Source organism: Onychostoma macrolepis, chromosome 10, assembly GCF_012432095.1.
Source record: "Onychostoma macrolepis isolate SWU-2019 chromosome 10, ASM1243209v1, whole genome shotgun sequence".
Taxonomy (NCBI): Eukaryota; Metazoa; Chordata; class Actinopteri; order Cypriniformes; family Cyprinidae; genus Onychostoma; species Onychostoma macrolepis.
In genome coordinates, this window is record NC_081164.1 from 25,005,558 (window position 1) to 25,024,477 (window position 18,920).

Sequence of the window (18,920 nt, forward strand, 5' to 3'; positions counted from 1 at the left end):
TCTTGCAAAATACAAGTCTGTAATCCATAAAAATGCTTCGGAGTGAAGTTAAATGTGCAGGATTCCTCGTTCATGAAAATGACTATTCAACCTGGAAAGTACTGTACCAACTATACCATCTGAAACTGAATAAAAACATCACTCTCCTGCTCAACTTGATTATTTCTGTCAATAAAAAAAGATTTACAAAAATCAAAAAATTCAAGAATAGTCTTCAGATTACTTTGGATATGTAACTACATGAAGAAAATGACATGCAGTTGTAGTTTGATGTCAAATTAAAATGAATTACTATTGCAATATCAAGAGAAATAATTAATTGTGATATGGATTACAATTGTGCATCCTTAGTTCTGTATTATACTGCAGAGTCAATGCTTTATAAACCGGTTTATAGGTAATACTAAAATATGACTTTTTGATTAAAAAACAAAAAATGGTATTGATAAGAAAGTTCAAAAACCCAAATTCAGTTTGATAAACCTGTAATAGGTATTCATTACTATAAAAAGTATTTATTTGTTCTTCCGCTCTTTTTAAGACATCCTCTATCCATTTCTAAACCTCTTCCGCGAACCACATTTCTCAGAGCGGACTAGCAGCAGCAAAGCACAACCAAAAAATGTTTTTCTGCACTACGCATGCAGCTTTATTTTTTTACCACTAGACGGTCAAAAGCAATGTGGCTAATACAGAAAACACACTATATAACACTCTTTTAAAAAAGGAGTATAAACTGTCTTGTAAATAAATGCTGCTTTTCAAATTCTCTTTTCTTTCTTGAGCATATGTGACCCTGGACCACAAAACCAGTCATAAGTGTCAATTTTTCAAAATTGAGATTTATACATCATCTGAAAGTTGAATAAATAAGATTTCCATTGATGTATGGTTTGTTAGGATCGGACAATATTTGGCTGAGATACAACTATTTGAAAATCTGGAATCTGAGGGTGCAAAAAAAATCTAAATATTGAGAAAATCACCTTTAAAGTTGTTCAAATTAAGTTCTTAGCAATGCATATTACTAATCAAAACTTATGTTATAATATATTTATGGTAGGAAATTCACTAAATATCTTCATGGAACATGATCTTTAATTAATATCCTAATGATTTTTGGCATAAAATAAAAATGGATAATTTTGACCCATACAATGTATTTTTGGCTATTGCTACAAATACACCCCAGCGACTTAAGACTGGTTTTGTGGTCCAGGGTCACATATAAATGAGAACGAACATGATTCATAATTAAAATGTACATTTCCAAGTCAGGCACATATGTGATGATCATAAGTCTCAGGCAACTTCATCACGAGGACCTTTAATAGCAAGTAAATGGTCTCACACTTCTGTTTGTGTCTACAAACATCCGAGGTTATCAGTGAATCATTGGTGAGTTCATGACTGCAGAAACCAAATCTAAATTGCAACAATCAGTTAAATAGTCCATTTCTATATTTCTCCTCAATCCGCTGTGGATCAAAACACCACCACCTTGTCTTTTTTGGCTTGTGCTTTCTTCACAGGCACATGGACGTCCTCGTGGTCAGCGCTGATTCGATTGGACAGCCGGCCGAGGGTGATGGAATTAGCTGCCAAAAGTAAGTTTGAGTTAATTTACATGCTTCTACTTCCAATTAAAGAAGAAGATACCATATTTTCAGTGGATGTGGTTACATTAGGAGCGACTCACTTGAGTTCTGGTGTTCAGGACAATCTTTCTGAAAGTGCTCCACTGAACCACAAACCCGACAGCAACCGCCTACAGGAAGAAAACTCCACAACATTAGTGTTAAAATACACAGATATTTAGTGCTTAAAGAGGGAAATCACTGACCTGCAGAATACAGTCCCTTTGGGTTATCAGGACAGGCTTTGGACAGATGTCCAGTCTGACCACAGATAAAACACTTGGCATATGGGTAATTACCTAGAAAAGAGCATAGCAGGTTTGATTTTTGATTTTTTCATTTTGAGCATCCAAACATCTCATTCAGCTCGTACCCATGGCAGGATCCACTTTAGCACGACATCTGTGGATCTCATGTTCGGTAGAACCACACCGATAACAGATCCCGCGGCCCATCTCTTCATCTTTATCCGCCTCTGGGCAGTCAGCGAGACCGTGACCAGGCTTCCGGCAGTTGAAGCAGATCTAGATGGAAAATATGAGAACATAAGCGAGATATTTCATATTTAGACTTATTGATGATCCATGGAAGTTAATTTCTGCTTATTCAATTCTTAATTTATGTGTCACAATTATTTTGGCTTTTTTTTTTTTTAAATTAGGACAGGACAGTAAAAAGTGAAAGTGATTGGTTGGGAAAGGTTTGTGAGCCAGGACTCGAACGGAGCTATATGTCTATATTGCTGACTTTTTCAAAATTGCAAGTTTCTCTCACAATTCTGAGTTTTTCATTCTGTTTTGCACAGATTCAATTCTGTGTTCTGAGTTTATATCTTGCAATTCTCGGTTTAACTCAATTTTGATATACATCTCACAGTTCTTTATATCTTGCCGTTTTGAGTTTATATCTCACAATTCTACATTTTTTTTTAATTAAAATTGCATGTTTATATCTTGTCATTTTAAGTTAACATATATATATATATATATATATGGGTAGTTGACGTATCGGTGTGACGGAAAAGTGTAAAAAAAATACATTTTTCTCACGCTGTTTGTATGTTACGTTTTTTTTCCTACATTTTTGCTATGTCACAGTCCAATTTTTATTAGTCAACAACCCATTTATATCACCATATATCACAGTTTTCTCAGAATTATGAGAGAAAAATGAGAAAAAAAAAAAAGAGATATAAACTCAAAACTGCGAGGGGAAAAAAGACTTGTATCGGTTACCGTTTACATTTTTTTTATTCCATGGTGGAAAAAATCTCCCATAATAATCATGTTACATGCATCCTGCTCCTCACCATATTGTTCTTTTTGGTGTTTTGTCTCTTTATCCGTCTGTTCTCTCGTCTCTCGTCTTTCTTCAGTGCAGTTGCTACTTCTTCTCTCAGATCCTGGTCTCCAGGCGTCTGACCGGTCTGCTTTAAATACTCCAGAAACCCGTTCACGTCGTCACTGTGATGCTCCTGTTTCTTCTTTTTGGGGTTGTGTCTCTTTACGCCTGGTCCGTGCTTGAGGTGTCGGCCACCAGCGCTTGCTTCTCCAGCTTTCTCTCTCGCCTTCAGCTGCTTCCATGGTGTGGCGTCTGCTGCTTTGTGTTTATGGACATTGTTCGCTCGGGCCCACCTCGTCATTTTGAGTTCTGTTAGAATAAGAGAATATGTTCATGATCAGATGAATAACATATTTACTATACAAACAATTGTAACCATAATGTTAATACCAGAGTCCATATACTAACAACAATATTCAAAATGAATCATGGTAACGTTACTATAGAAGTTCCATGGCAATATACCATGTTGTTCACCATTAAAATGCTTTGAAATACCATGGTGAATATGGTAAACATTCAGCACCATGGTATACAAAGTCCTTGTCATAACATAAAAAACATATTTGGTAATATATCGAAAGAACACAACTCTTACACATCTTTAAACCGATTCTGATTTACAGCAACAATCAATGTCGACACTACGGTAATTTGACAGAAACGTAACTTTATAGGAATACGTGTCTTTATATAAGGGATATTTCAGATGTAGTATATGAATTCAGTTTGTTTTCCTCGCATATAGAACGAAAAATCATAATCAAAAACAGGGTTTTTTGGAAAAATTACCCCGTTATTTTAAAATAGGCGAACATCCGGGAAATTAAGTTCTATAAAACTGGTGAAAATCTATCTCTTGTAATAAAAAATACAATACAATAATTAATTTTAGACGCTCACCACAAAGTATTATCTTCAGCTATCAGCTGTCAACAACAAAACAGCTCGCGTGTGTTTTTCTGTGTCCCACCAATAAAACCGTCCGGAACGAAACTACATCAAGAGCGTTTTTGGTTCCTACCGCTATTGTAAACGGGCCCTCGTTGAAGTTCACAGAACTAATTGTCAATCAAGAGCCCCAGGTGGACAAATAAGAAGCAAACCCAGGGCGTGTTTAAAAGGACAAGTTTGTCTAGTCGTTTAATACTGTCTTTCTTTCCACAAGTTGGCAACTGTTTAAAATGCTGTGGCTCATTTTACTGGTTGCATGTCTTTCTGAAGGTACTCTGATCACACAAATCTGTCACAAGTAAATCAGATATTAATTATATTCTGAGTTTACATTCATGGATCTAGCATGTGGATTAAGATAAAGCTGTTCTGGTTACACCGAAGGCCACTGAAGGAAAACTGTGCTGCTTTTTTAACAAACTAAACGTAAGTAAATGACGTGATGTCTTTTATCCACAGGATATATTAACTCACTGAAGACAGGACCACCTCATCTGATACAGACGAGTGAAACGCAGCTTGGTAAGACATCTGTACACACAGCAGCATGACCGATTAGAGCCTTTAGACCTGATTTAATGTCTTTATCAATGTCTTTAACAGATTTTGAGGCAGATTATGCTGTACAGGAGGGGGATATCTTACTGCCAGTAAGCCCAAATCTCACTTTATATTCATGATCAAGACTAGGGCTAGTTGTCATTTAAGGCAAGATGCATACAATTTATTTCTTTTTTTTGACTGTTTTGCATGTATAATTCTTTCAGAAGCCTGTGGGGAAAAACTAAGTGTTTGTTTTATTACACTTTATCTGTTTGTGTCTGTAGATTTCAATTACAATATGTATCTTTTAAAGACATTTTCTCAAAATTAGTTTGACTGAACCAAAAATATCCACTTAAAGAGATAGTTCACCTAAAAATGAAAATTCTGTCATTTGCTCACCCTTAAGTTGTTCCAATCCTGTAGGAGTTCCTTTCTTCTGTTGAGCATGAAAGCAGATATTTGGAAGAATGTTGGTAACGTTGACGGTAGCCATTGATTTCCATAGTATGGGGAAAAAATAGCATGGAAGTGGATGCACCATAAAAAGTGCTAAGTTGACTTGACTTAAAAAAAAAAAAAAAAAAAAAAAAAAAAAAATTGAGGAAACCCGTTGCCTTCCGTTTTAAGTAAATGATAATTAAAAAAAAAAGTATAACTTATAAATATAATTTTTTTTTTTTTTTTTTTATTTACTTAACAGGTTTCCTCAATTTTAAGTTAAGTCAACTTAGCACTTTTTACAGTGTAAATGACAGAATTTTCTTTTTTGGATGAGCTATCCCTTTAAGTAGAACTTAAAAACACATAATATAGGCCTACTGTATTATTATTTTCTTTGATTTATGGAGTGATAAAAAGAGAGAATACTCTTCTTTTTTTTTTTTAAATAAAATTAACGAGTATTTCAACAAAATGAAACCAGTGCTTATTTAATATCCAGTAGTGTCTCATTTGCATATTTAAGCAACATTTCGGAACACTCGTGATACAAAAACAGCTGTCTCTGTGTTTCTTTAGACTGACCGGAACGCAGTGAGTCAGCTGTGGGCCATGGTGGATGGACGTTTATCAGTGCCTTATAAAATTAATATTACTCTTAGTGAGTTGTTCTGCATGTTTGATGGTGTTTTCTGCAGATATTGCTCTAATACTTTAGTGTCCTCTAGTGGTATAGTCACATTTTCAATAATTAGATCTGTATGTTCATGTTGTTTAAGTAATATCAGGTGAAGATGCAGTGATGTACAGAAAAATAATGTTTGTTTCTGTATGTGTTTGCGGCCTTCAGAGGACAGGACAGAAGACATTCTTAACGCCTTAAATATGATTTCCAAGAAGACATGTGTCAGATTCCATCCACATGATAATGAAACGGACTATTTGCACTTTGAGTACGGAAAAGGGTGAGTCACAGATTTGAGAAGAAAAACTCACTTATATGGAGTGTAATTTGCTGTCTTTGTCAGGACACTTTTCCAGTATATTTCAGTCTGGTGTCATCACTGAATATCTGATCTAGTTTGTTGTTTCCTAAAGGTGTGCATCTTATGTTGGATGTATAGGGGGTGAGCAACCTCTTCTGATTGGGACAAAATGTAAATCTGGGAACATCTGCCACGAGATCCTTCACTCCCTCGGCTTTCACCACGAGCATTCCCGAAATGACCGTGGTGATCATGTCACTATACTTAATGAAAACATTGCCTCTGGTACAGTATGCATACTAATAAATTAATTCAGCATTTAATTTAAAAATTGCTTATCGAATTCCTGTCTTAATTTAGAGTAGTAGTTTCAGTGTGTGTGTGTGTGTATATATATATATATATATATATATATATATATATATATATATATATATATATATATATTTAAGTTTAGTCTGGGATCATACTCTTGCACTTTGCAACATTTTACCATTTACAATAAATCAAAGTTTAGGTTAGGTTTCTTTAACCCTGTTTAGCCTGACACACTGTTATTTAAAAAAAAAAAAAGTTTTCTCAACTTGTCGTTTTAAGTTTATACAACAAAAATGAGAATCTCCCACAAAAATAAGTTGAGCAAACTCAAAAATCTGTTGAAGCGTTGTTTTTTTTTTTTTTTTTTTTGTGCATGTGAAGTACTGTAATGGTCAGAAAAATGCCTAGTTTTATTGTGGAGTGGAAAACAATGAAATGCATTGAGAGATGAACAAAAATCTGATTTGTAGATTGAGTGCAACAGGTTTTCCAGCAAAGTTTTGATCATGGTGATAATTCAGAGGCCTTAAAGTATCAAATATGTTTTTATTATACAGGGAGAGAGAACAATTTTTTGAAGAGAAAGGGGAACACCCTCGGTCTGAAGTATGACCCGGAATCAATCATGCATTATGGAAAGTAAGAGTTGCAGTCGAAATGTATCCCGAAATAATAATTTGTCTGGGTGCATGATGTGCTTTTAGCTGGCTGAGCATTTCATTAGTCCTGATTTCATTCTGTTTTGCAGCAATTATTTCTCTCGCAATGGAAAGCCCACAATTGAGCCCAAAGAGAGCGGCGTAACGATCGGCCAGAGGAGTCGCTTGTCTGATCTGGATGTGCAAAGGATCAGGAAGCTGTACAACTGTGGTACGTCATATGTGTTCATTTATCAGTCCAGGGATATTGTAGTTAACTCAAATTAAAAACATCAAATAGATTTGTTACTTGAAATGAAAGGTTAACTGATGCAAAATATAAACTTAAAGCAATAGTTCACCCAAAACTGAGAATTTGCTGAAAATGTACTCGCCCATCCAAGATGTAGATGATTTGGAGGAATTTAGCACTACATCACTTGCTCACCAGTGGATCCTCTGCAGTGAATGGGTGCCGTCAGAATGAGTCCAAACAGCTTGATAAAACATTTCAAATGAAAAGGGGGGGAAAATATAAAATACTAATTCAGAATGTTAATAAAATCTATAATAGGCTCTCAATGCTAAGATAACACTACCATATGCCTAGGAATGTATGAAGTTGAGATGACTGAAAATTACAAAATCTCAGGATTTGCAGTATAAAAATGGAAAGCCAAATACAGACCAAGAATTGACCTGCTGTCGTTCTGATAGCTGAGGAGAGAAAGTGAACTGAATCAATAGCAGTATCTCTAAAAGACCCGATGCACTTATTTATTGATTTTATCTTTGCCTTGCCATTGTTCTGTGACTTTGACATTTGAGAGTTGCAGCTGCTCTTCCTGAATGAATCTGCTTCATTTCAGACGAGACGCAATAAGGATCAAGCAAAATCTTGAATGGCTACGTGTTGATGACAGGAGTTTTTAATCTGGGAGGACAAATAAAGTTTTCACAATCTAAATGCATATGTCCACAATTCTTGTTTTTATTGTCATTTTTGTTTTGTCCAGTAGGTGGTAGTCACTGTGTGTTTTTAGGTAGATGATGTGAGTGGAGTCTGTGTTGCCAAAAAGGGGTACGAGGCACAAATGAACATACAGGACCATCTCATGAAGGTCAATTTTATAGCATATTGCAGCGTAGTGTTTTTCTTTTGGATTCTTAAATGAATTTGAGTTTGATTTTTCACCAGCATGCTTGCTAATCACAATCCATTTTCCTTGTTTTGAGAGCTGAATCCGTTTCAGTTCATCTGATATCGTATTTTATAAATGCAGCCTTAATATGTGTAGTAATTCTAGTCAACTGTATGCTTCATTACCTTTAATTGTGGGCTTTTAAATAATGGAGTGTGTATTTACACTTGGTGCAAATAGCCCGCCTTGTTGGCAGAGGCTATTTACACTAACTCCGCCCACCAACTTGTGATTGGGATACATTATAAAAACGGTTATGAAACCTCAGCTCCACTGGCGCAGATGGTAAAGCACGTGCTGTGGTCTTATTAACGTGATCGACCTGGGTTCCCCAACTTTTGCCTTTTTTTTTTTTTTTTTTTTAAATCTCATATCACATCATAAAGGCATTAATTTTCAATAAAAATTAAGGAAATGACTAAAGTTAAAAATAAAATATTGGTTAGGGTAGGTGTAGGGAGGGCTTTATTGTACAGTATTGTTTAAAAAAAAAAAAGAATAAAAAAAAAAAAGGGCAAACTTAAGTTTAAGGCAAGCAGCTTCAGCAGATTTGAGTTTTCTCAATTTATCTTTGTAGGAGATTGAGTTCTTTCAACTTTTTGTTGTATAAACGTAAAACAAGAAGTTGCAAGAACTCAAATCTGCTGAAGCTGGGTGCCTTAAACTTAAGTTTGCTGAACTTTAAAAAAAATATATATATATTGTTTTTACAGTGTACCAATATGGTGGCATCCATTTAATAATTTGAATTCAAATGATTTACACTCTATTGCATACTGTTTTATAATATAATACAAGGTAAATTTTTAGTTTAATTTGCCAGACCTCTTTTGCACTTACAAGTTCCACAGGGATTGGTACTCCATTATGGGGAACGGAAATCTTCTGTAAGTATCTTTAAATTTACATAAATATAAACTAAAGAGCAGGAGGAATAATGTTGCACAAATAACTAGTACAAGTCTAATGATTCTTTCACAAATAACGTGTTTTTGCATTCTGCTCGGTTTTTGCTTTCCTCTTTTGCTTCCGTTTGAGCCACTTAAAACTATAAATAATAATAATAAAACGGTTTATAAATTTCACAACTGGCTGGTAACCCTGAGAAGGAGTGATTCTCTGCGTGACGTCATAGCGGGAGACACAGTGAGGCGCGCATCTTGACAATTTCAGAGCTGCTCGAACACACACAAACCCACAGATCAGGGGCGTAACGTCTGGGTGTGCAGGCGCATACGGGCCCGGGCTGATTGGAGGCCCGCCGATCCGAGGGGGGATTTTTAATTGAAATGAGGAAACTAATAGAGCCCTGCACGGGCCCGGCCCTTTTCTCTCTCTTTCTTTCCCATTAGCTATTGCAGCCATTATACTAGTTGTTGTTTTTTCATTGGCAAAGTGGTTATATTTCTTTTCGTTTCTTTAAGTTAATTTAGAAATATGTTTGGAACATTTTAGGTTTGTTAAATTCAAGTTTTTTTTATTTTATTTTTTTTATATAAAAGTAACGACCAAGTGGCCAGCGGCAGTGAGTTGAGCAAATGTTTGATCAATTTAGCTTTCTCAAATCATTACGACTTGCCTAAAATAAAACTTATAGATATAAAACACTTTGTGCATTTCACAATATTAATTCAAAAATTTAACCTTGATAAATGTGCGCTCTAAGATGCATATCCAGTCATTTGTGCGGAGAGTGGAGGCTGAAGCACGCTCTGCAGGACATGGAGGCACCAGCGCGGCATATTTTCTTTTCTTAATATGAGTGGAAACTCGTAAAGGTAAGAGTAATACATCATTTGGAATTTATTTGTGTGCACTCACAGTATCAACAAAACGTTGTGATTTTTTAAAATAAGGAAAACAAACAGGATGCCCTTTCTGTCGTCTGGGTCATGAGCACAGGAGGCTTCACAACGATGAACTGAAACTCAGCGAATACATGCCTCACAGACATGATATATATATATATCTATAAGAATGCTTTCAATTCGTATTAAAACGAAATAATTCAAATCGTAAACAAAAAATCTTTCATTATGTAATCCGTAAAAGATTTCTCTCTAAAGGTGCGTCCAGTGAGGAGATGGTGAGATAGTCAACTTCATCTTTGTGACACTGACTCAGAAAACACTAGTTTATTAACAAATAATTCAAATATCTCCTTACTATTTTTTTTGTATTTAATTTTTTTTTTGGAGGGGCCGCTGTGCCAAGATTGTGTTTACATGCAGTACAAATAGCCCACACTGTAAAAAAAAAAAATAAAAATAAAAAGTTGAGCAAACTTAATAGTTTAAAGCAACCAGCTTCAGCTGATTTGTGAGTTTTCTCAACTTATTTTTTAGGAAATTTGAGTTTTCCCAACATTTTGTTGTATAAACTTGAAACAAGAAGTTGAGAACTTAAGTTTGCTCAACTTTTTATTTTTTACAGTGCTGTAAAAAATCAAACTTTGAGAGAACTTAAACGTTTAACGTAAGTTAAAAAACGTACATTTAAAGAACAAAAAGTGCTCCAAACATTTTTATAAATTAACTTTATAAGAAACAAAACTAAATATAAATCACTTTACCATTACGTTATTTCAAAATAGGTGAACATCTGGAAAATTAAGCTCTATAAAACATTCCTGGCTGGAGGAAATCTATCTCTTGTAATAAAAAATACAATACAATAATTAATTTTAGACGCTCACCACAAAATATTATCTTCAGCTATCAGCTGTCAACAACAAAACAGTTCACGTGTGTTTTTCTGTGTCCCACCAATAAAACCGTCCGGAACGAAACTACTGTAAACGAGGGTGTTCGCTGCAGAGCCATATGGGAGGAGTTGGAGCTCTAGCTCCCCCTCGCTGGAGGTAATGGGTGGATATAGACACCTAACCACACCCTAACCCTACCCCTTACCCGATCGCTAAACATAACTCCACCCATTAGTTCACACAGAGGTGGAGCTGGAGGCTCTGCAGTGAGCAGTACTTGTTGTAAACGGGCCCTCGTTGAAGTTCACAGAACTAATTGTCAATTAAGAGCCCCAGGTGGACAAATAAGAAGCAAACCCAGGGCGTGTTTAAAAGGACAAGTTTGTCTAGTCGTTTAATGCTGTTTTTCTTTCCACAAGTTGGCAACTGTTTAAAATGCTGTGGCTCATTTTACTGGTTGCATGTCTTTCTGAAGGTACTCTGATCACACAAATCTGTCACAAGTAAATCAGATATTAATTATATTCTGATTTACATTCATGGATCTAGCATGTGGATTAAGATAAAGCTGTTCTGGTTACACCGAAGGCCACTGAAGGAAAACTGTGCTGCTTTTTTAACAAACTAAACGTAAGTAAATGACGTGATGTCTTTTATCCACAGGATATATTAACTCACTGAAGACAGGACCACCTCATCTGATACAGACGAGTGAAACGCAGCTTGGTAAGACATCTGTACACACAGCAGCACGACCGATTAGAGCCTTTAGACCTGATTTAATGTCTTTATCAATGTCTTTAACAGATTTTGAGGCAGATTATGCTGTACAGGAGGGGGATATCTTACTGCCAGTAAGCCCAAATAAATTTATGTTTTATAATTCATAATTTATATATTTATATTCACGATAGACTCTAGAGCTAGTTGTCATTTAAGGCAAGATACTACTTTTTTCCTTCCCTTCATGCACTTGTCAATTTTTAGCTGTTTTACTTCCCATAATAAGTTTTCTTTCAGAAGACGGGGGGACTGTAATAAGTGTTTATTTTATTACACGTTATCTGTTTGTGTCTGTAGATTTCAATTACAATATGTATCTTTTAAAGACAGTTTCTCAAAATTAGTTTTCTCTTAACTGAACCAAAAATATCCACTTAAAGAGATATTAGTTCACCTAATATCATATATATCACACACAGTTCACCTAAAAATGAAAATTCTCTTCTCATCATTTGCTCACCCTGTTCCAATCCTGTAGGAGTTTCTTTCTTCTGTTGAGCATGAAAGCAGATATTTGGAAGAATGTTGGTAACATTGACCGTAGCCATTGATTTCCATAGTATGGGGAAAAAAATAAAATGCCATGGAAGTGGGTAAATGATGACAGATTTTTCTTTTTTGGATGAGCTATCCCTTTAAGTACAACTTAATAACATTTATATTATAGGCCTATTATTATTATTTTCTCTGATTTATGGAGTGATCAAAAGAGATAATACTCTATAAAATATTTTAACGAGTATTTCAACGAAATGAAACCAGTGCTTATTTAATATCCAGTAGTGTCTCATTTGCATATTTAAGCAACATTTCGGAACACTCGTGATACAAAAACAGCTGTCTCTGTGTTTCTTTAGACTGACCGGAACGCAGTGAGTCAGCTGTGGGCCATGGTGGATGGACGTTTATCAGTGCCTTATGAAATTAATATTGATCTTGGCGAGTTTTTCTGCATGTTTGATGGTGTTTTCTGCAGATATTGCTCTAATACTTTAGTGTCCTGTAGTGGTATACAGTCACATTTTCAATAATTAGATCTGTATGTTGTTTAAGTAATATCAGGTGAAGATGCAGTGATATACAGAAACAAACATTATTTCTCTGAATATGTTTGCGGTCTTCAGAGGCCAGGACTGAAGACATTCTTAATGCCTTAAATATGATTTCCAAGAAGACATGTGTCAGATTCCATCCACGTGCTGATGAAACGGACTATTTGCACTTTGAGTACGGAAAAGGGTGAGTCACAGATTTGACGAAAAAAAACTTATATGGAGTGTAATTTGATGTCTTTGTCAGGACACTTTTCCAGTATATTTCAGACTTGGAAAAAGTCCAACCTGGTGTCATCACTGAATATCTGATCTAGTTTGTTGTTTCCTAAAGGTGTGCATCTTATGTTGGATGTATAGGGGGTGAGCAACCTCTTCTGGTTGGGCCAAAATGTAAACCTGGGAACATCTGCCACGAGATCCTTCACTCCCTCGGTTTTCAACACGAGCATTCCCGAAATGACCGTGGTGATCATGTGACTATACTTAATGAAAACATTGCCTCTGGTACAGTATGCATACTACTACATTATTTCAATGCAACTTAAATATTGCTAATCGAATTCCTGTCATAATTTGGAGTAGAAGTTTCAGGATACAGAAGTTCAGTTTAGTCTGGGATCATACTGTTGAACTTTGCAACATTTTACCATTTACAATAAATCAAAGTTTAGTTTAGGTTTCTTTTAACTCTGTTTAGCCTGACATGTGAAGTACTGTAATAGTCAGAAAAATGCCTTGTTTTATTGTGGAGTGGAAAACAATGAAATGCAGTGATTGAGAGCGGAACTAAAACCTGATTGTAGATCGAGTGCAACAGGTTTTCCAGCAAAGCTTTGATCATGTTGATAATTCAGAGGCCTTAAAGTATCAAATATGTTTTTATTATACAGGGAAAGAGGACAATTTTTTGAAGAGAAGGGGGAAAACCCTCGGTCTGAAGTATGACCTGGACTCCATCATGCATTATGGAACGTAAGAGTTGCAGTGAAAACATCTCAAAATAGTTCTATTTCGCTCTTACTGACCGCCAGAGGCAGTGCTTCACACTGAATGTTATCTCATCACCGATGCACAGGTCGAGTCTAATACAAACAAAGTCCCTCGTGACCAGGATGACTCGGGGGGGTCCTCCCCTATTTAACCCCGTGACTTCCTGCAGACTGTCCCTATAATCTTCTCGCGTGCATGTATTACAGGTCGGAGAATATTAAAGGAAGACACTTGGAATCAGTTTTTCAGCTTCGCAGCAAATCGGCTGTTGGTGTTTCACGACTGCGCGTCCTCCAGAGGCTGCATTGGATTCAGTTGAATTCATAGGATACAGTGTGGCGAGTTGTTACATTTATGCTCCGGGTTTGTTTTCGTTCCCCTGCATTGTTTGGTAGCTAGATAGTGCTTTCACTCGGTGGCGCTGCCGGATAGTATTGTAGTATCTCACAGCTGTACGAGATGATGAGAGTGAGTATAGGGCTGTGGTGGATAACTTTGTCACTTGGAGCGAGAGTAACCACCTACAACTCAATGTGACAAAGACAAAGGAACTGGTGGTGGATCTGAGGAGGTTGAAGGGGTCACTGGAGCCTACCAGTATCAAAGGGGTCAGTGTGGAGGTGGTGGAGGAGTACAAGTACTTAGGGGTGTACCTGGATCACAAACTGAACTGGTGCAAGAACGTGGACACTGTCTACAGGAAGGGCCAGAGTCGCCTTTTTTGAGGCAACTGAGGTCCTTCAACATCTGTAGGACGATGCTGAGAATGTTCTATGAGTCTGTGGTGGCCAGTGCCATGTATGCTGCTGTCTGTTCGGGCAGCAGTTTAAGGGTGAGGGACATTAACAGACTAAACAGAATCATTAAGAAGGCAGGACATGTTGTGGGAGAGGAACTGGACTCTCTGATAGAGGTGTCTGAGAGGAGGATGTTGTCCAAAATAAAGACTATACGGGACTTTCCCTCTCACCCACTCTACAATGTGCTGACCAGCTACAAGAGCTCGTTTAGTAACAGATTTTTACTCCCACACTGCACTACTGCGAGACACCGGAAACCATTCCTGCCTGTCGCTATTGAACTCTGAACTGTAACAGTTACACAAACATTGTACATGGGTAATACATATTTGCTTTTGTATACTATGCCCTTTACTATGTAAAGGTGTATACAGTGGTAAATGTTTCTTTTGGAGGAATGGTGTAGTTTTAGATGTTTACTTGGATATTTATTATATCTTAATATTTTTTTATATGCTATCTTTCTCTTTTTGGTTGGGAATCGTGTATGGTGTAACAAAAAGGAATTGCCCCTTGGGGATAAAGAAAGGAATTCTGAGATGCATTAAGAGTGGGTGCGCTCTGTTACGTGCGGTATCCGTGTGTATCTAGCAGCTAATAGTTGATACTACTGGGTACGTGACGCGTATATTATAGTGTACATAAAGGATAGATGTATATATCTCTCTCTCTCTATATCTGGAGTCGGTCAGAGTGTTTTCGCTCGGCTTACAGAAACTTCATCTGGGCTAAGATGGAAAAAGTATCCCATGCTTGCACATTGTGCATGGCCACTCTGCAAAAGGAGGATGGGCACGACTGTTGCCCTTCCTGTTTAGGCTTGGAACACCTGAAACAAGGCCTCACAGAGGATGCCTGCATGAACTGCAGAGTTATGTCTTGGGAGAGGAAGACTTCAAGGATAGCTATGGTGGATGGACTCTTGGGTGAGTCGCTACCAACACGACCACGTAAATCTGCAACTAAACTTAAACATACCGTAGCAACGAGTGCTTCGGCTGGTAAACGATCTAAGGAAGACCCCTTAGCTAAGAAGGTGGATTTGTTAACCGCTGAGTTTTCTCAGATTAAAGCCTTGCTTATAAATTTGCAAACGGGCGAGAAACTAATTTCTTCAGTTGAATCCCCCACTTTGGAGTCAGAGGAGGAGGTCATGTCGATGACTGCTTCTCACACTCCGTTCTATGACGGGGAAGAAAGGGAGGTTATATCGGAGATTCAGTCCCAGGTCTCTTACGATGAATCCCAGGATACTGGTTGGGGATCTGCAGAGGGTCCACAGTCAGCGCAGGAAGTGGTGAAACGAGCTTTTCGGGCTGTATTGGTCGCATTAGCAATTCTCTCTCCCATCTTATGTTGGCATTGTCCCAGTCTCTTCAGTCTTCAGGGAGCGATACACCAACCCAGGACTTGAGTGATGCTACATTAGTCAATAGCATTCATAACGAGAGTTGGGCAGGTTTATGTCAACGCTCACACAGGCACGCCAACAAGTCTGGCTCGCACAATCACCCCCGTCTGAGGCCTGTAGGAAAACGCTGAGGGACCATCTGGTAGTCCCCGGACAGTTCTTTGGCCCAGCTGCACAACAGACACTAGAGCGCAGTGTCCAGGCGAATCAGACCAGACAGCAGTTTGCGGACCTGAGGAGAGTTCCACAATCTCGCTTACAGTACAGACAGCCCCCTATGGGGCGTGAAATGCCACGCTCTCAGTTTTCAACAGGCCCAGCTGATATTCGTAGGAGCCAGCCTCAGCATTTGGAGCAGTCTCCATAGAGTAGAACGATCTGTTCAGGCCCCAAAGGACGGAGCGCCTGCCCAGCAGCCCCCCAGGAATGCAAAAGGCCAGGGACGCAGGACCTGAAGGTCTGTGGCCGGCCGTCGGACGTTTTTCTCATCAGCAGCTAAGTTACTAGGGAACAACAACCTCAGACTCATGGGTTATAGCAACTTTAACTCAAGGGTACAAGCTGCAGTTCCGACGGCAGCCTCCCACTTTCAATGGGGTCAAGATGACCACAGTTTCAGATTCCAACAAGGCAAATTCCTTAAGGCAAGAAATAAAACAACTCCTAGAGAAGGGTGCCATCGAACCAGTAAAGTGGTCAGAACGGCTCGGTGGGTTCTACTCCATATACTTCATAATTCCACAAAAGGATGGCAGGGTAAGGCCTATACTTGACCTTCGCTCCCTCAACAAGTTTCTGAAGAGATTACCATTTCGCATGTTGCGTGTGACCGACGTTCTCCAGGCGGTCAGGCAACAGCACTGGTTCACCACAATAGACTTAAAGGATGCTTGCTTCCATGTTCCAATTACTCCACCGCACAGGCAATTCCTCCGCTTTGCATTCCAGGATCAAGTCTATCCAAGTGCTTCCATTCTGTCTTTTTCTATCCCCACGAGTCTTCACCAGGTGTATGCCAGTGGCGTTGCCTCCACTACAGGCCAAAGAGCTTCAGGTACTTCCATACCTGGACGACTGGCTTCTTACAGAACACCATAATGAACTCTAGCGCACCTTCCACCAGGAGTGCTTATGCTTATACTGTAGGTGGAAGTTCTTCACTGATTGGTGTAAGGAGCAAAGAGTGTCCCCAGAGGTATGTCCTGTCCCCTTGGTGTTACGTTTTTTGCGATCTTTGCTGGAAGAGAATCGGGCAGCTTCTACCTTAAGAGTCTATGTGGCTGCAATTTCAGCACATCATGTACAAATAGCTGGTCCGCCATTGGGATCTCATGCCTTGGTTACTCAATTTCTTAGAGGTGCCCGTAGATTCCGTAGGGACAGCCTGCAGGAAGTCACGGGGTTAAATAGGGGAGGACCCCCGAGTCATCCTGGTCACGAGGGACTTTGTTTGTATTAGACTCGACCTGTGCATCTGCGATGAGATAACATTCAGTGTGAAGCACTGCCTCTGGCGGTCATCCAGAACTCATAGAACCACCGTTACATCCGTAACTCTCGTTTGTCTGGGTGCATGATGTGCTTTTAGCTGGCCGAGCATTTATTTAATTAGTCCTGATTTCATTCTGTTTTGCAGCAATTATTTCTCTCGCAATGGAAAGCCCACAATTGAGCCCAAAAAGAGCGGCGTAACGATCGGCCAGAGGAGTTACTTGTCTGATCTGGATGTGCAAAGGATCAGGAAGCTGTACAACTGTGGTACATCATGTTTATTTATAATACCAGGGATATTCTAGTTAACTCAAGTTAAAAAAATTCAAATAGATTTGTTACTTGAAATGAAAGGTTAACTGACGCAAAACTTAAAGCAATAGTTCACCCAAAAATGCTGAAAATGTACTCCCTCATCCAGGATCCAAGACAGAGTAGAATAATCATGGATGATAGTAAGACGTGCAAACGTAAAAGAAAAGCAAACTGGATGCAAGAACATGTTACCTCTTGCCCAGCTGATTAATGAAAACGAGGAAAATTTGGAGTTGCGATAACCTCCAAAACCAAAGGTGATGCCTTTTTTAAAAGCTTATTATCGTCAAATGTTTCTAAAATGTTTATATTCTGAGGAAGATTGCCAGCAACAGCCATTTTAGGTTTGTGGCTTGGTCTTAGGAGTCCTCTTCACTACTCCTAACGTTTCACAGATTTAGGAGCTAGTTTTAGCACTAAAACACTGTGAAATAGGAGTCCTAAATGTAGGATTGACACGCCCATTATTTTAAAGATTTTCTCCTAAATTGGTGAGTTATGAGCTACTTTTCGCCTTAAGATGTTTTGTGAATGCAGGCCCTGATGCACTTATTTATTGATTTTTATCTTTGCCTTGACATTGTTCTATGACTCTGACTTCTGCTTTCTTCATTTCAGGCAAGACTCAATAAGGATCAACCTAAATCTTGAATGGCTACGTGTTGATGACAGAGGAATTTTGAATCTGGGAGGACAAATAAAGTTTTCACAATCTAAATGCATATGTCCACAATACTTGTATTTGTCATTTTTATGTTTTGTCCAGTAGGTGGTAGTCACTGTGTGTTTTTTTTAGGTAGATGATGTGAGTGGAGTCTGTGTTGCTAAAAAGGGGTAAGAGGCACAAATGAACATGCAGGACCATCTCATGAAGGTCAATTTTATAGCATATTGCAGCGTAGTGTTTTTCTTTTGGATTCTTAAATGAATTTGTGTTTGATTTCACCAGCATGCTTGCTAATCACAATCCATTTTCCTGTTTGAAGAGCTGAATCTGTTTCAGTTCATCTGATATAGTTTTATTGTATTCATTATTATATATTGTATGCTTCACTACCTCTTAATTGTGGCCTTTTAAATAAAGTATGGGTGTAAGGTTTTTAGTTTAATTCTTCAGACCTTTTGCACTTACAAGTTCGACAGGGCTTGGTACTCCATTATGGGGAATGGAAAACTTCTGTAAGTATCTTTAAATTTGTGTAAATATAGCCTAAAATAAACTAAAGAAGAGCAGGAGGAATAATGTTGCACAAATAACTAGCAGGCCTACACGTTACACAAATGATTCTTTCATACACAACGCGTTTTTGC

The 18,920-nt window shown here is 38.0% G+C and overlaps 3 protein-coding genes across 5 annotated transcripts; 2 read left to right on the plus strand and 1 right to left on the minus strand.

Annotated features, from left to right (window-relative positions):
* Nucleotides 1-623: 623 nt before the first annotated feature.
* zcchc9 (zinc finger, CCHC domain containing 9) lies at nt 624-4,033 on the minus strand. Of its 2 annotated transcripts, XR_009272993.1 has the most exons (7): nt 3,882-4,033; nt 2,947-3,287; nt 2,011-2,161; nt 1,844-1,936; nt 1,700-1,768; nt 1,240-1,598; nt 624-796 (listed from the first exon to the last, which is right to left on the minus strand). XR_009272993.1 is itself a non-coding variant. In XM_058788347.1 (6 exons), the coding sequence occupies exons 2-6, from the start codon at nt 3,277-3,279 to the stop codon at nt 1,486-1,488; spliced, it is 759 nt and encodes a 252-aa protein (XP_058644330.1). In that variant the 5' UTR covers nt 3,280-3,287; nt 3,882-4,033; the 3' UTR covers nt 624-1,485. The 2 variants fall into 2 exon arrangements, 1 of the variants encoding a protein (XP_058644330.1); XM_058788347.1 differs by having other exon boundaries at nt 624-1,598.
* Nucleotides 4,034-4,058: 25 nt separating this feature from the next.
* On the plus strand, nt 4,059-7,859 carry LOC131547730 (low choriolytic enzyme-like). Its single transcript, XM_058788348.1, has 9 exons — nt 4,059-4,202; nt 4,392-4,454; nt 4,536-4,582; nt 5,496-5,577; nt 5,767-5,881; nt 6,015-6,187; nt 6,778-6,859; nt 6,969-7,090; nt 7,728-7,859. The coding sequence occupies exons 1-9, from the start codon at nt 4,163-4,165 to the stop codon at nt 7,739-7,741; spliced, it is 738 nt and encodes a 245-aa protein (XP_058644331.1). The 5' UTR covers nt 4,059-4,162; the 3' UTR covers nt 7,742-7,859.
* Nucleotides 7,860-11,092: 3,233 nt separating this feature from the next.
* LOC131548375 (zinc metalloproteinase nas-13-like) lies at nt 11,093-18,721 on the plus strand. 2 transcript variants are annotated; one of them, XR_009273137.1, is made up of 10 exons: nt 11,093-11,239; nt 11,428-11,490; nt 11,572-11,618; nt 12,405-12,486; nt 12,672-12,786; nt 12,934-13,106; nt 13,493-13,574; nt 17,440-17,561; nt 17,716-17,866; nt 18,228-18,721. XR_009273137.1 is itself a non-coding variant. In XM_058789628.1 (9 exons), the coding sequence occupies exons 1-9, from the start codon at nt 11,200-11,202 to the stop codon at nt 18,239-18,241; spliced, it is 738 nt and encodes a 245-aa protein (XP_058645611.1). In that variant the 5' UTR covers nt 11,093-11,199; the 3' UTR covers nt 18,242-18,719. The 2 variants fall into 2 exon arrangements, 1 of the variants encoding a protein (XP_058645611.1); XM_058789628.1 differs by lacking the exon at nt 17,716-17,866 and having other exon boundaries at nt 18,228-18,719.
* Nucleotides 18,722-18,920: the final 199 nt, after the last annotated feature.

Excerpts from the sequence above, each read along its gene's own strand:
- LOC131547730 (XM_058788348.1), top strand. The coding sequence starts at position 4,163 with ATGCTGTGGCTCATTTTACTGGTTGCATGTCTTTCTGAAG. Across the intron at positions 4,455-4,535 it reads GACGAGTGAAACGCAGCTTG|ATTTTGAGGCAGATTATGCT; the intron begins GTAAGACATCTG and ends TGTCTTTAACAG. Across the intron at positions 5,578-5,766 it reads TAAAATTAATATTACTCTTA|AGGACAGGACAGAAGACATT; the intron begins GTGAGTTGTTCT and ends TGCGGCCTTCAG.
- LOC131548375 (XM_058789628.1), top strand. The coding sequence starts at position 11,200 with ATGCTGTGGCTCATTTTACTGGTTGCATGTCTTTCTGAAG. Across the intron at positions 12,487-12,671 it reads TGAAATTAATATTGATCTTG|AGGCCAGGACTGAAGACATT; the intron begins GCGAGTTTTTCT and ends TGCGGTCTTCAG. Across the intron at positions 12,787-12,933 it reads CACTTTGAGTACGGAAAAGG|GTGTGCATCTTATGTTGGAT; the intron begins GTGAGTCACAGA and ends TGTTTCCTAAAG.
- zcchc9 (XM_058788347.1), bottom strand. The coding sequence starts at position 3,279 with ATGACGAGGTGGGCCCGAGCGAACAATGTCCATAAACACAAAGCAGCA. Across the intron at positions 1,937-2,010 it reads TAAAGTGGATCCTGCCATGG|GTAATTACCCATATGCCAAG; the intron begins GTACGAGCTGAA and ends GCTCTTTTCTAG. Across the intron at positions 1,769-1,843 it reads AAAGGGACTGTATTCTGCAG|GCGGTTGCTGTCGGGTTTGT; the intron begins GTCAGTGATTTC and ends TTCTTCCTGTAG.